We start from the raw sequence: 13,376 nt of genomic DNA, 5'->3' as shown, positions 1-13,376 counted from the left end.
TAAATATAATTGTTTGACTTTTGGAAAGATCTGTTGTGCCGATTTAAAGAAATTGAATAAGCTTGAAAGTTGTTTTACCATTTATTGATTCTTAATACATAGTTTTATTATGTTAGGGGTGGCAATTTGGGTAAAGCTATATAAGTCATAGTTATATTTAAACTCGCAATTTATGAGAGTCAAACTGACTCAAACTCCGAACCTTCCACTTACTAAGTAGAAAAAAAATATCAATAGACCGTAGTGCTAGTGGTGATAACAATTTTTAATCAGCTAAATGTTCATTGTACACATGATTTTACATATTTTCAACTTTGTAGCTTTCCAACAGGGGGGCCTTTCCCATACCAATAGGCAATGGTTTCATTTGTTCTTCCTTCGATTTACCCCATATTACAGCATAAAACCCCACGGACAGAATAATAGCTCCAACAACACTGCAAAATTAGGAAGATCATAGGGCAATAGTTGTTATTGTAACTCCGAAAAAAGTCATCTTGCACTCCTTCCGAGAGAGAGAGAGAGAGAGAGAGAGAGTACCTGCCGAGAGAGAGAGCATCACCAAGGAAAATGACACTCAAAGCAGCAGCAATGGCTATAGACAACGGCTTGAAGATAGATATATAGACAGGCCCCTTCAAGTGCAGGGCCCAAGTGTGAACAAGCGAACCGAAGGAAGAACCAAGGCATCCCTATAGAAAAGGAGAAAAAGTTCTGAGAGTTATACATTTCCTGAAGTAGCACAGTAGCTCTATGAATCTGACAGTCCTCACTCACGTACCGAGTAAATAATGGCGACCAATGCAATATCAGGCCTTAGCCTCCAGGCACTCAAGTTTGTTTCTGCTATAAAACATACTGGTGCTGATATAATTGTCCCACACAAGTTGTATAAGAAGACTAAAACTATCTCAGCTGGATATGCCTTCATGACATGGGTCTGTAACATGCAGCAGAATGATCAAGGCTAAATTTTCTATTCACCTTTGTTTCTAAACAACGATAGTGAGGCATTAAAAGATTAGGCGAGCATAACTAAACATTAAAGCATTAAGTGAGTAAATTAATGGAGCAGGATGAGATATTGCCATCGGCATTGACCGTTTTGTAACGAGGCGTCGACCATATATATATAGTGACTGTTTAGAGTTTAGTGTTGTTTTCCTTTTTTTTGGCTCCACAATATAAGTGTGCTACATGGTCCATACATGGTCACGAAACAGTCAATACGAGGCCACATAGTAGGCCTCCAATTGTACATATATATGTATATACCTGAAGTATATACCAAGTTGAGTTGAGAAGGAACTGAAGAGCACATAGAAGGCCTCCAATTACCCAATTTGTTGGTGGTGTGCCGAACATTGGAGATGGATTAGGATCTGATGGAGTGGATAAAATCGTAGGGCCCTTGTAAAGAACCACTACCAATGCCCCTGATATTGATACTAAAGTGCCCATGATTTTAGCTTGGGTGCTGTAACTTCTCAGAGCTAAACTTTCCATCCTAAAATTAAAGAAGAAGTTGACATACACAAAAGTACAATAAATCCATCCAATCATATCATATTAGACAGCACCATCATATCACATAGCTTTATACCTCACAAGCAATTTCAAGGAGCATAATATTTTTTTTTTGTGTTTTAATCATTCAAATAGGAGGTATATTGTCCATTGTACAACCACTGGTGAAGATATTTGTAAGCCGCTTCAACTTGCAGAAAAATCACAATTTGATACGTACATTTCTTGTTTTCTTCTATAATCTTAATAAATTACTCTGCATGCATGTCAAACTATGATTTGCATGTATGGAGAAGTAACATCTTACGAGTAAAGAGTCAAGCAAAGATCGTAATGTATGTTCAACTTGTACATAGAACAGGGGGAAGAGATAAAATGGAACCTGAAGAAGACGGCGAGTATGAAGGTAAACGCCGGTGTGAGGTTGCTCATAGCTGAATCAAGAGTTGGTGAACTGTAATTTATGCCTATATATCCACATAAGTCAGCCAAAAACCTGCTTAATTGATCAAAGTCAAACATAATAACCAGCTTAAATTTCTTAATTAAACACAAAATTAATAAAAAACCACCATAGCTTTTCATGTGCAGAATTACATATTAATACCCGATCAGTCCGAGGAGGAAAACTTTGAGGAGGAGAGAGAGGTTGAAAGAAGGAATGCCTGTTCTGCATCGAATTCGAAACGAAGACTCGAATTATCGGAGCCTGGTAAATCTGGTATGCAGTGAAGAGATGGATGCTGTTATTACCTGGGATTTGGAAACAGGAAAAGCAGGGGGAGGAGGACAAGAGTGGCAACTAGGTTGGAGTAGACGATGAAAACATAGTAGCTTAGACCTTTTAAGGTTGCTGCTTTGAATAGGACGTTTAATCCCACGTTTGTGCACTCCACCGTAACCATGGCCGTGAACGGCAGAACATCCTTCTGAAACCACCTCCTCCATCCCATCTCTCTCTTAGAATGATTTTGTTTTGCTCCACTAGAACTTCCTTATAAGTAGACCTTCTTGATGATCGGTTGGAAACAACCCAACATTTCCTATCCCTTAGAGCAACTCCACCGGAGGGTATAACCCGGGGGACAGGCAACCCAAAAAACCCAATAGCCTCTCTCTTTGCTCCAGCCCATGCGGGTGATTGGGCTCGGAGGAGGCTCGGTGGACAGACCAGGCGAAAATCCACAGCCCGAAAGCCTGAGGGCTAGCCATGATATCAGCCATGTTATAAAATTAATAAAAAAATGCAAAAAATTAATAAAAAAGAATAAAATAAAAAAAATTAGTTTTTCTATATGTATGTTATCATTATCTTCCAACTTACACCACAATTTTATATTTTCTCAAATATTTTGGGTTGTAATTTCTTATTTAATAACACGTGGTACAACAAGACAGATTAAAAATCATATCCGAAATTACAAATAAAATTATTTTTTTATTATTTTATAAAATAAAAAATACTAATATTTTATTACCTATTTCCATGGCTATTCAATTTAGGGGTAGAAATGCTTCACTAGGGGGATTCAATAATAAGTTGCCCTAGGGGGCCTTTGATACGCTGGAGTTGCTCTTATGTGTTAGGTGCTGTTGTGCCAATTTCCAAAAAAAAAAACGTGAACTCAAGATTTTGAGTAATGGTACACTTACTACATATTTGTACTATCATTTGTATTAGAGAGATAATACAAATATATGGTAAAGGTAACATTTTGACAAAAGATTTTAAACAAGCGAAAAGATGTAAACAAAAAAAAAACAAAAAAAAAAAAACGGTACCATACCTCTTCCAGATCTTCGATACGATTTTTTTTATCCAAAACGGTCATGCAATTTGAAACGATAGACAATCTTAGAGACCAAAATGAGGACTTATGACAATATCAGAAACCATTTTGACTAAGAAGTCTTTTTATTATTAAGGGGAGGAAAAAAGTTTGAAACTATTTCAATAATATAAGAAGGGAGGGGGGGGGGGAGTTTCGATTTGGATATGCATGAGTAGAAATTCAACATTTTATCTACTAAGATATTGGACCAAATGCATCTCTCAAACGAAGATTGGTCGTCCATTCTTTTAAAATTTCTATCAATGTGAAAGAGGATGGAGTTTGTTTACGAAGGTTTGAAGGGAGTGAGTGAGTCGTGACTGTTGTCGTTGTGTGGAAAGAACGAAAGGTTGGCAGGAGTTATGGGTGGGAGAGTTTTTTGTTTACAAAATTTAAACGAAATTTCGAATAAATGTTACAATACAAATCCGAATTTGGCATGCCTCACATTTTATGCCAATAAAATCTTGGCATTACCTATTACACATTCTTCTAACTTTCTCTTCTGAAACTCCAATTTCCGGGTATTAGCCTTTCATACATCATTACTGATACTGCTTCGCAACAGCGGAGTCGTTTGGGTTGACGGTTCTGATCGTTGAACTGAATTATCAACGTCTATCACTTTCTCCTTTAGTTGTGCATATGTCACGGTATAAAATCCCAGCGAGATCACAATAGATCCAATCAAACTGCACAAGAAATAAATCCACTTATATAAACATGATGAAGAGCATTTAAATGCAAAAGTTTGTTTGTGTGCCTGAGCATACCTGCCAAGATAAAAGGTGTTGCCAAGGAAAACAACCACCACGACCGCCGCAATGGCGATTCCTAAGGGCTTAAACATGGCAACATAAACAGGCCCCTTCTTGTGCAAGCACCAGACATGAACACTGATGCGAAACACACTCACACAGATTGCCTATAAACGATGAGATCATATTAAAATTCCTTAATAAACACTATGCTTAACAGAGAACAAGTTTTTTTGTTCTTCTCACCGCGTACAAAATGGCGATTATCTCAATGGGAAGCTCCATTTTCCATGCACTCAGATTATTCCTTTCCACAATTAGAGAGATAACTGTGCATTGAATTGTCAGAAACATGGTGTAGAAGAAGACTATGGTCATTTCTTCCGGGTAATCCTTCACAGTGGCTGCCTGAAAGTACAAGTTCATTTAACCAAAAACAAGTACAAGTTCATGCCACGTTCGATACCAAAAGTGACTTTTTATAGCGTGAGAATGTATCTGTTGCGTGCTGTAAATAAGTATTAAGGCGTGCATCAAACGAGGGATGATCGAGGTAAAAGAGGGATCATCAATCGATTTCAAAACAACTTTACCAATTTGAAATTTCCTCTTAAGAAATAAGTGCTAAAGAAAACCTCCAAACTACATCACAAAAACCATTTACACGTCACTAGAAAATCCCATCTCGAGCGAAGTTTTGCTTGAGCAACACATAAGACAGGGTAAACCAAAATATTCCCAATTTCTAGTGCACCAAAGTAGAAGGTGAGTTGTGGGATTATATTTTACCTGAGCGATGTTCCATGTCGAAGCTACGAGGCATTGGATTGCAAGTAGCATACCTCCAAAGATCCAGGTTGATGACTGTGAGACGACAGATCTATGAGTCGAGTGATTCAAGCGGGAAGACCAGGAAGAATTCAAAAGAGCAGGGCCGTCGTAGAGGGTCACTATCAATGCTCCTCCCACTGCTATAATGGCGCCCAAGGATTTGGCATAACCGGTTGCTTTTCTCAAGTCTAACTTTTCCATCCTAAAGTCGAAGTCCTTATTAGCCAAATACACAAACCGTCATAGAAGCACACACAATTTATGAACTTAAAAGATATTCCCACCTGAAAATTATGGCAAGAAGGAAAGTGAAAATTGGGGTAAGATTCGCCATTGCTGCCGCAAGAATAGCCGAACTGTTTTTGACACCGGCGAAAAACAGAATTTTCCCTGAGCTCCTGCAGTACAGTTTTCTTCATCATTTTTATGTCTATATCAATTATTTCAATACAAATTTGATCAAGTGAAAGCAGCTAGAATTACCCTATTAGGCCGAGGAGAAAGAATTGGCAAAGGAGCCTGAAAGTCAAGGGTGCTCGCCTGTTTCTGCAGGAAAAATGAAATTATATGTACTTTTAAATAGTAGCGGGCATCGTTACATTGAAGTCAATACTCCCCCAACAACAAAATACAAATAAAATTATTAAGAAAAAGATAATCACACCTTCGGAAGATGAAGAAGGGGAGAAGCAAGAGGGTACCAAGAGCATTGTAGTAGACAATGAAGACAAAGTGGCTCATCCCTTCCGCCATGGCAACCTTGCTTATTGTTGATACGCCAACTTCTGCACACTCAACGATTACCATGGCAGTGAAGGGCACGGCCCCCCATATGCGCTGTTGCCACACCATCTCTTACTCTCTTTTCGCGGTTGCAGAAATAAGAATGCTCCTTGTTCTTCTTCTTGTGAAGAAAAAGTGGCAAGGAGAGCAGAATTTGCAGTGCCTCTTTCCTCTGTCACCTTAAGAGCAATATATATATTATACCAACCAGTCAGCATCTGTATAATGAAGTTATTAAATACAGTACAAGTTCATTGTTTTACATACAACAAAAGTCATTACAAGTATCAAATGCAAGCATATGCGGCATGAAGAATCCAAGAATAAGAGGTTCAGACAGAAAAATATTTAATAAAAAAATGTCTTTTTTTTATTTTATATTTTTTTTATACAAGCGATAGTCAATCTATACTAAATTGATCTAAATTAAGAAAAAATGACTCATACTTGAGTGCATTGAGAAAACACATTGTTCTAACCAATTTTGGAGATCTAACAGAACAAGTTAATTTTGAAAAGTACTGCTAATGACGTGCATTAACATGGACATTTCATACCTCAACTTGCCCTCATTGACCGTGAAGTTGCTGCCTCTACTCAAAACGGCATGCTTCAAGCCTTAATTTTTTAACTTACAACTGGGAAAATGACCAAGGATTTTTAATTTTCTAAAAATAAAATAATGTTGACTACTTATCCATCGGTATTGTAAAATCAACGGTGTGTGCAATCGAATAAATAAAACAAGACACAATATTTACGATGTTCCTTTACAGTCAGTGTAGCTAGAGTACATCATCGGGATAGTAGTAGTGCTTTCATTATAATTTGAAATAATAGAAGTACAAATATAACTCTTATTATTCTCTCCTCTCCTCTTCCTCTCTTTTGTCTCTCTCTCTTTCTTTCACAATCTCTTCCGTGAACTTATCACTTTGATGTTGTGTGGGGTTTGTATTTATATATAAAATAGGAGTAGTGTGCAGCAAGTTTCAGTAGACAATGGAAGGGCAACTTGCCCATGATTTAATTCTTTGAGTGGACATCCACTGTTTAACAACAGGTCGGCTTATTAATATGCTGCAAGGCTGCGAGAGATTTTTCAGTGTGATCGGTATACGGGGTGGTACATCACGTGTCATTATACAAATGGTAGGATATGTGTGCTAAAAAATTAATAACTTAAAAAATAAAATTTCCTATCACTTTTATTAAAACATGTGATGTACTATTTGTATTCTTGTCATAATTAAAAATTTCTCCAACACTACATAATTATCCACAGTGGCACAGAAACCAACTAGCAAGAAGCCAAACTATTAAAGTTGACCTGCTGATGCAGCCTTTGCATTATTTGTCAATGGCCGGCATCACCCACCTGCTCAGGACCTTGAGGTAGCAGGACAACATGTGTATCCTTCCCTCGCCATTAATACGAGAGAAATTTTACTAAGGTTGTCCGACCAGTTGATTGATCATGCATTTCTCATAAAAGAACAAGTTCCCTTGTATTTGGAGAGAATTTTTAGTAGAATGACTTCTCTACCATTTTGGCATCTTGAGTGTAAGACTTGCTTCAAATGGCCGTGTATTAGTGATCTGGAACGGCACAACAACAATGAACCTATTCCACCTAGTCCTTGTATATCATCCGACCTCTCATAAGTACAACTCTCAATGCACATGATCTTACTCTTTGAATCAAGTTATCATACCCAAATTTCTCTCATTTAATAGAGCTCGTTTATAAAAATTCATCATACATTCTTGTTTCCCAAAATACACCAAGTGAAGAAAAAACAAAATTAAATACAAGTGAATGAGAAAAATGTTCCTTTGAAACTTTTGGTTCCTCAGTGAACGAAATGTTGTTTAAGCAATGCAAAAGAGGGGTTTTTGGGTGGATTGTGCCAAGCTGTGGACTTCCTTCTCCACAAGAATGCTCTTTTCTTTGCTCTTCCCCCAAATTATAGCATAAAATGCAATTGCAGTGATCATAGATCCAATCACACTGCCACAAACATAAATTTCAACAAAGTTTCCAATGTACTTGACTAATACATTTCTTTTCATCAACAATGCAAATGGATAGTGCATCTATCAGAAAGTTTCGGATTGAATCTAATGATGTAGATATTAAGAGAAACTGTTGCGTACCTGCCAAAGTAAAGCGCGTTGCCTAGGAAGATGACCACCATGAATGCTGCAATGGCAACTCCCGAGGGCTTGAACATGGATTGGAGAAAAGATATTGCCAGATTGAATTGGAGAAGAGCAGTAATCCCATTGTCCCGAAAATTAAAGTAAGCACGGTCTAAACTAGCCTTTCTTGCACCAAATTGCTCCAGGAGAATATTGTGCTTGCTTTTTTGTGACTGGTCAAGGTAATTGATAGCAAATGAATGCACAACTGTTGACTTCGTACTCAGGAACTGAGGCAAAGTTAGAGAAAACTGTAATATCATAGTTTCTAGTGTAGCATTCCAGATTGCTATTAAAATTTTCAATGCATTATCGATGAGCGTAGGATGCTCAGTCGCATACGGAGACCGCAACTTTGGAAGAATGATCATCCAATAGAAGTTCTCAATCTCAACAAGATTAGGAGAAAAAGAAGAGCAACCAATCTGCTCAGTAGCCACTGCTAGAGAAAAAAACCATAGAAATCAACTTCTGAAAATTAAGAGAAAGTGACTCTGCCATGATTTGGAGAGGATTGGGTATGTGTCCACGGATAAGAACTGCAAACACTTCCTCTTCTTGTCTAAAATGTCCATCTGTAGGCCATTTCAAGTTGGCAGATTTTTCCAAAAGTTTGGTAATGGTTCTAGTAACACATGTGTTGCAATGGGAGACAATGAGACAAACTGATGTCATAGTAACAATCATATGTCCAGATAAAGTACAAGTGAAAATTACTTTAGTCAAACCACTCATGAAAGGGGAGAAAACACCATTGGCCATCAGAGTTAGATTATTGTGCCAAATTGTAGAACAACAACTCATGGAACCTCTACCAGTAAACTCCCACTTCGGTGCTGTCGCAAGCATCCTTAAAAAAATATCCACATACAAGTACAACCTATCTCCATCTGCATCTCTCTCTCTCTCTCTCTCTCTCTCTCTCTCCCCCCTAACTAATCACAAAGTAAAACAAGATACATAGAAAGGGAAAAGGATCCTCACAAGATCATTTTCTTAAAGATTCTAAGGATCTCGTGATTGTGATCGTTTATCGTATATCGTGCGATTAATTTTCGTTAAATACTATTTATATTTAATTTTAAACTTTAAATTTTGAGATGATTTCTGACCACATAATATATGATGAACGGTCACGATAACAGGATCTTAAGATCCCTAGGAAAAGGATCCGGCAAGGATTCCTTCCCCCATAAAAAGCAGGCATATTTTCCAGGATGACACTTTTATATGATATATGGATGACCAGAGAGGAAAGGGAAAGGCTAACTTATTGGTAACAAATATTAAAAAAAATTGTCTCCTTTTGTGGCATGATAATAATTAATCAAATTGGTGTCTCTTTCCTACAAAACCAATTGTGATGATTCCCCAAGACAAAATGAAGCAAGTGGAGGACTGATTCAACATACAAATTAAAGTCCGCACTAATTCTTAAAGAGTGTTACCACATCCACCTCAATTATCTTCCCACTCCACTTTTTATTAAAGTTTTAATGACTAATTTATCCTCTCATAAAATTACACATAAGAACAATAAAAAAGAAAGTGTTGTTCCCTTGTCCCTAGCGATTTAGCACACCCCTCACATCACCGTTTTATTGTCTCCTCCGAGCCCTCTCAATCTTTTCTGAAACTTCAACCTCCAGAATGGACAACTTAAGCATGCTATTTTGATCAAGGTTATGAGACTGATTGGATCTCGTGGACAGGCGATACAAGTGAGGGTCATGTTTCTGTTACTTTGTGTCAGTGAATGGCTAGGAGAGATAGGAAGGGGATGAGGCATTTGGAGGGAAGGTGATTATTGCAGATTGAGATGTCACTGCCAAACCCACTAGCCAGGCGCAGGCAGAGCGTGCAAATTGCAATGGAAGTGCAGCGTATGTGTATGATTGTATCAAGTGACTGACGAGCTCCGCATTTTTCTTTCTATTTTGTTTCAAAATTGTTAAACAAGAGTCCCATGTTGATTAGAAGTATATTGTAATCTGTCAAAGGATGTGATAATTGTAATCTTGTGTATTCGGTATAGATGGGATTATGGGAACTCAATATCCCAGTAGGACTCTTGTAACTCAAACTAATTATTTATATCGATGAATGCAGCAATGAAAGCCAACATCCATCATATTTGGTAATATTATTCAAAGAATTGAAAATAGAATGAAGAACATGTTACAGGAGAAGGAAATCAAGCATATGATAGGATATGGGCTTTAAGCGGCCAAAAATGATCGGAATAAGAGGCCAATGAGCAGGGTGTTGGGGTAAGGGTGCTTTAGGAATAACGGTGGGTGAGAAAATAGTATGGTTTTTTTTTTTTTTAACTTTTTATGGTGGGTCGAAATATAGGATAGATGGAAAGATAAAACATTGGGATCGATATATCAGCACTCTTCTTGTATCCACCTAACACCTTTTACAAGTTTAAATCCCATTTTACCTCTAAATAAATTTGACTCATTTCTTTCTCATCATATCCTCTGTATCGTTCTAATTTTATTGGATATCCCCGAAGGGACCTCTATCTCATCCTATTCATGAACAAATTTTTGCAAGTTTCCTTGTCATTGATCTTCCGCCACTCTGCACGGCAAAAGTGGAGCCTGTTGGGTGGCTGATGCCGAGCTGTGGACTTCATTCTCCATGGCGATTTTATGCTCTTTGATTTGTCCCCATATCATAGCATAAAATCCAATAGCAATAATGATTGATCCAATTACACTGCCATAGACATAGATATTAACATGTATAGGTCATTCGATTAATCATGCAAATGCTTAGTCTGGGAATGTTGAGTTGAATTTAATGAATGAGATATAAATAAAACCTGCCAAGGTGAAGTGACTCGCCGAGGAAGATGACCACCATGGCAGCTGCAATGGCAACTCCCAACGGCCTGAACATGGTTACAAAGATTGGCCCGTTTTGCTGCAAGCACCAAACATGAACAGCGGTACGAAAGACACTCCCAAACATAGCCTAAAATAATGTAAATCAGAACATATCAATTCATAATCACCGTGAAACAAGTTCCATCACAATCAAATTAAGATTTATAGTTGTTCTTACGGAGCAGACAATGGCGATCATCTCGATGTCGGGCCTTAATACCCAAGAATTTGGATTCCTTTCCACAATTAGGGAATATATTGTAGTTTGGATTGTGACGAAAAAGATGTAGAAGAATACTATGGTCTCCTTTGATGGAAAGTTGTTTACAATGGGTGCCTGAGAGATGGGGAAAACTGAAAACTCAGTTTCTAAGTGAACTTTCCATGATAATGTAATGAATATATTAATTGGATTGCAGAAGAAAAAATTGGATGTAATCGGGGAAATATGCCATGTGAGTGTCTTGCTCATCATTTGACCTGAGGATATATCCCCCGATTACAAGGTAGAATCTCTCGGATTGCAGGGTACCTGCACAATGTTCCATATTGCAGCCAAAAGACAAGACAGAGCAAGGAGAAAACCCCCAAAGACCCAATTTGTCCGCTGCGACACGAAGTGCTGGTAAGAAAAGTTTGGTGGTGATAAACCCTGGAACTTTAAGATTGCCGAGCCCTTATAAAGGATCACTATGAAAGCACCAGATACCGATACAATAGTGCCCAACAATTTGGCTCGAGTGCTTGATTTCCTTAAATTCGGCTTTTCAATCCTATATAGTTTTGAAAGAAGTTATAAGAAAATGCAAACACGCGATGTGTGCATAAGAAAGTAAAGAAAGGGTTCCTACCTAAAAATGACTGCCAGTGCGAAGGTAAAAATTGGTATGAGGTTTCCCATTGCTGATGAAACTGTTGGTGAGCTGTAGTTGATGCCATTATATGCTAATATCAAGCTCGAACTCCTGCAACAATCTACGTTGTCACTTGTCACATAAGATTTTGATAGCAGTACGGAATTGATCTAGCGATGAGAACATTCATTACACAGATTATAATTAAGCAAACAAAACAAAATGACACAATATTCTTACCCAATTAGGCCAAGGAGGAAGAGTCCGCAAAGGAGCGAAAGAGGAAGAGAAGTGGCCGGCTTCTTTCTGCAGAGACAGAGAGAGTAAACGGAAGAAATGTCATTGTTTTACCTTAAGGTAAAAGTAATCACTGATGAGCTGCAGAGAAGATATGAAATGAATGGCTGTGAGAACTGAGAAGAGAATTATTACTGTAAAATGAAGCAAGGAAGGAGAAAGATGGCAGCGAGGGCGTTAGAGTAAACAACAAAAACATAACTGCTCATTCCTCTTGACATCGCTGCTTTGCTTACAGTCGTTACGCCGACGTCTGTGAACTCCACCGTCACCATAGCTACAACAGGTAACAAAACACCCCACCTGCAACCTACCTGCATATCCATGCTCTCTTCTGCTCTCTCTATCTCTCTCTATCTCTCTCTCTCTCTCTCTCTCTCTCTCTCTCTCTCTCTCTCTCTCTCTACAAAACTCTTAAGTACTGACAGAGAAGCGTACAAAACAGGCATATTAAAAATCAATCTTGTCATTGTTTGTGGATAATGATTATTATACTAAAAGAAGGAACGATGAGGATTTCCGCCTGACAAATGAACCAAATTCTGGATTAATTTAAGATTTGTGCCTACTGCCGAGGACAAGAATAAACTCACAAAACCCGCCCACAAATTGAATGAATTTGCTCTTTAGCGTTTCACAGTAGACTAATATGAGAATCAACTCCTTCAATTAAGTGTTCTAAGAGTGATTCTTATTTTTTTGTCCAATCATAAAATAGAGAAAAACAAAAAGTAAATGGGTCTCTCCTTAAAATTTATATATAAACCTCGTTCGTACTAAACTTACACTACTATAACAATAAATTCATGGTGGCTTATTTCTATATAAATATCACACTCACCTTAACTAACGTGGAAGGTATTAGTTAATTAATTGTCAATGATTTTGATTTGAAAATTCTTCCACTAAAATGATTGCAACTCCGATAGATTCATACATTATTTTTTACTTCTCATACATTTTTGTTAATTTTTGTCCATTAATTTTTCCAATTCATTTTAGTTAAAAATTAAAAATAACGTGAGAAGTAAAAAAGTATATGCTGAGAGCATTACCCTGAAGATATTATCCTTCCACATCTATATTAAAACAAGGCATGGACACTTCATCACATGATGTGTGACCCATGTTGTCTGCCATGTGGGTTAACATCTCTTGACACCCGTTCCTTAGTGCCAATGACTACATTCTTCTTAAATTAGAATTGTTAGAGCAACCCACAACTTTATTTTGTCACCGAGGTTATATTCTCAACTCAAAAGTTAAAATATTAAAAAATAAAAAAAATAAAAAAACCTGTTTTCCCACCGATCAATATTCTTTAAAAGTCCTTGAATCGATTTCAACTATTTTTTTTTATAAATTAGAATAAATAAAAACTGAAAATAAATTAAA

The 13,376-nt window shown here is 37.4% G+C and overlaps 4 protein-coding genes across 6 annotated transcripts; all 4 read right to left on the bottom strand.

Moving 5' to 3' along the window:
• Positions 1–247: 247 nt before the first annotated feature.
• Positions 248–2,701, bottom strand: LOC126583573 (WAT1-related protein At5g40230-like). The gene is made up of 7 exons (XM_050248002.1): positions 2,281–2,701; positions 2,135–2,197; positions 1,910–2,023; positions 1,276–1,507; positions 782–940; positions 541–692; positions 248–437 (listed from the first exon to the last, which is right to left on the bottom strand). Exons 1-7 carry the CDS (start codon positions 2,478–2,480, stop codon positions 299–301), a joined length of 1,059 nt encoding a protein of 352 aa, XP_050103959.1. The 5' UTR covers positions 2,481–2,701; the 3' UTR covers positions 248–298.
• A 1,026-nt stretch (positions 2,702–3,727) lies between these two features.
• Positions 3,728–5,922, bottom strand: LOC126583572 (WAT1-related protein At5g40240-like). Of its 2 annotated transcripts, none has more exons than XM_050248001.1 (7): positions 5,613–5,922; positions 5,432–5,488; positions 5,233–5,346; positions 4,907–5,150; positions 4,364–4,525; positions 4,133–4,284; positions 3,728–4,051 (listed from the first exon to the last, which is right to left on the bottom strand). In XM_050248001.1, the coding sequence occupies exons 1-7, from the start codon at positions 5,798–5,800 to the stop codon at positions 3,895–3,897; spliced, it is 1,074 nt and encodes a 357-aa protein (XP_050103958.1). In that variant the 5' UTR covers positions 5,801–5,922; the 3' UTR covers positions 3,728–3,894. The 2 variants fall into 2 exon arrangements, with proteins under 2 accessions (XP_050103958.1, XP_050103957.1); XM_050248000.1 differs by having other exon boundaries at positions 5,432–5,494; positions 5,613–5,921.
• A 1,504-nt stretch (positions 5,923–7,426) lies between these two features.
• Positions 7,427–8,774, bottom strand: LOC126583571 (uncharacterized). The gene is made up of 3 exons (XM_050247999.1): positions 8,686–8,774; positions 7,889–8,598; positions 7,427–7,742 (listed from the first exon to the last, which is right to left on the bottom strand). Exons 2-3 carry the CDS (start codon positions 8,302–8,304, stop codon positions 7,604–7,606), a joined length of 555 nt encoding a protein of 184 aa, XP_050103956.1. The 5' UTR covers positions 8,305–8,598; positions 8,686–8,774; the 3' UTR covers positions 7,427–7,603.
• Positions 8,775–10,294: 1,520 nt separating this feature from the next.
• On the bottom strand, positions 10,295–12,580 carry LOC126583570 (WAT1-related protein At5g40240-like). 2 transcript variants are annotated; one of them, XM_050247998.1, is made up of 8 exons: positions 12,389–12,580; positions 12,117–12,354; positions 11,925–11,990; positions 11,682–11,795; positions 11,363–11,603; positions 11,009–11,167; positions 10,767–10,918; positions 10,295–10,660 (listed from the first exon to the last, which is right to left on the bottom strand). In XM_050247998.1, the coding sequence occupies exons 2-8, from the start codon at positions 12,305–12,307 to the stop codon at positions 10,504–10,506; spliced, it is 1,080 nt and encodes a 359-aa protein (XP_050103955.1). In that variant the 5' UTR covers positions 12,308–12,354; positions 12,389–12,580; the 3' UTR covers positions 10,295–10,503. The 2 variants fall into 2 exon arrangements, with proteins under 2 accessions (XP_050103955.1, XP_050103954.1); XM_050247997.1 differs by having other exon boundaries at positions 12,117–12,580.
• Between the last annotated feature and the right edge of the window lie 796 nt (positions 12,581–13,376).

This window comes from Malus sylvestris, chromosome 9 (genome assembly GCF_916048215.2).
Source record: "Malus sylvestris chromosome 9, drMalSylv7.2, whole genome shotgun sequence".
Taxonomy (NCBI): Eukaryota; Viridiplantae; Streptophyta; class Magnoliopsida; order Rosales; family Rosaceae; genus Malus; species Malus sylvestris.
The sequence above is the reverse complement of the archived record's forward strand: the minus strand, read 5'-3'. Positions and strand labels throughout refer to the sequence as shown.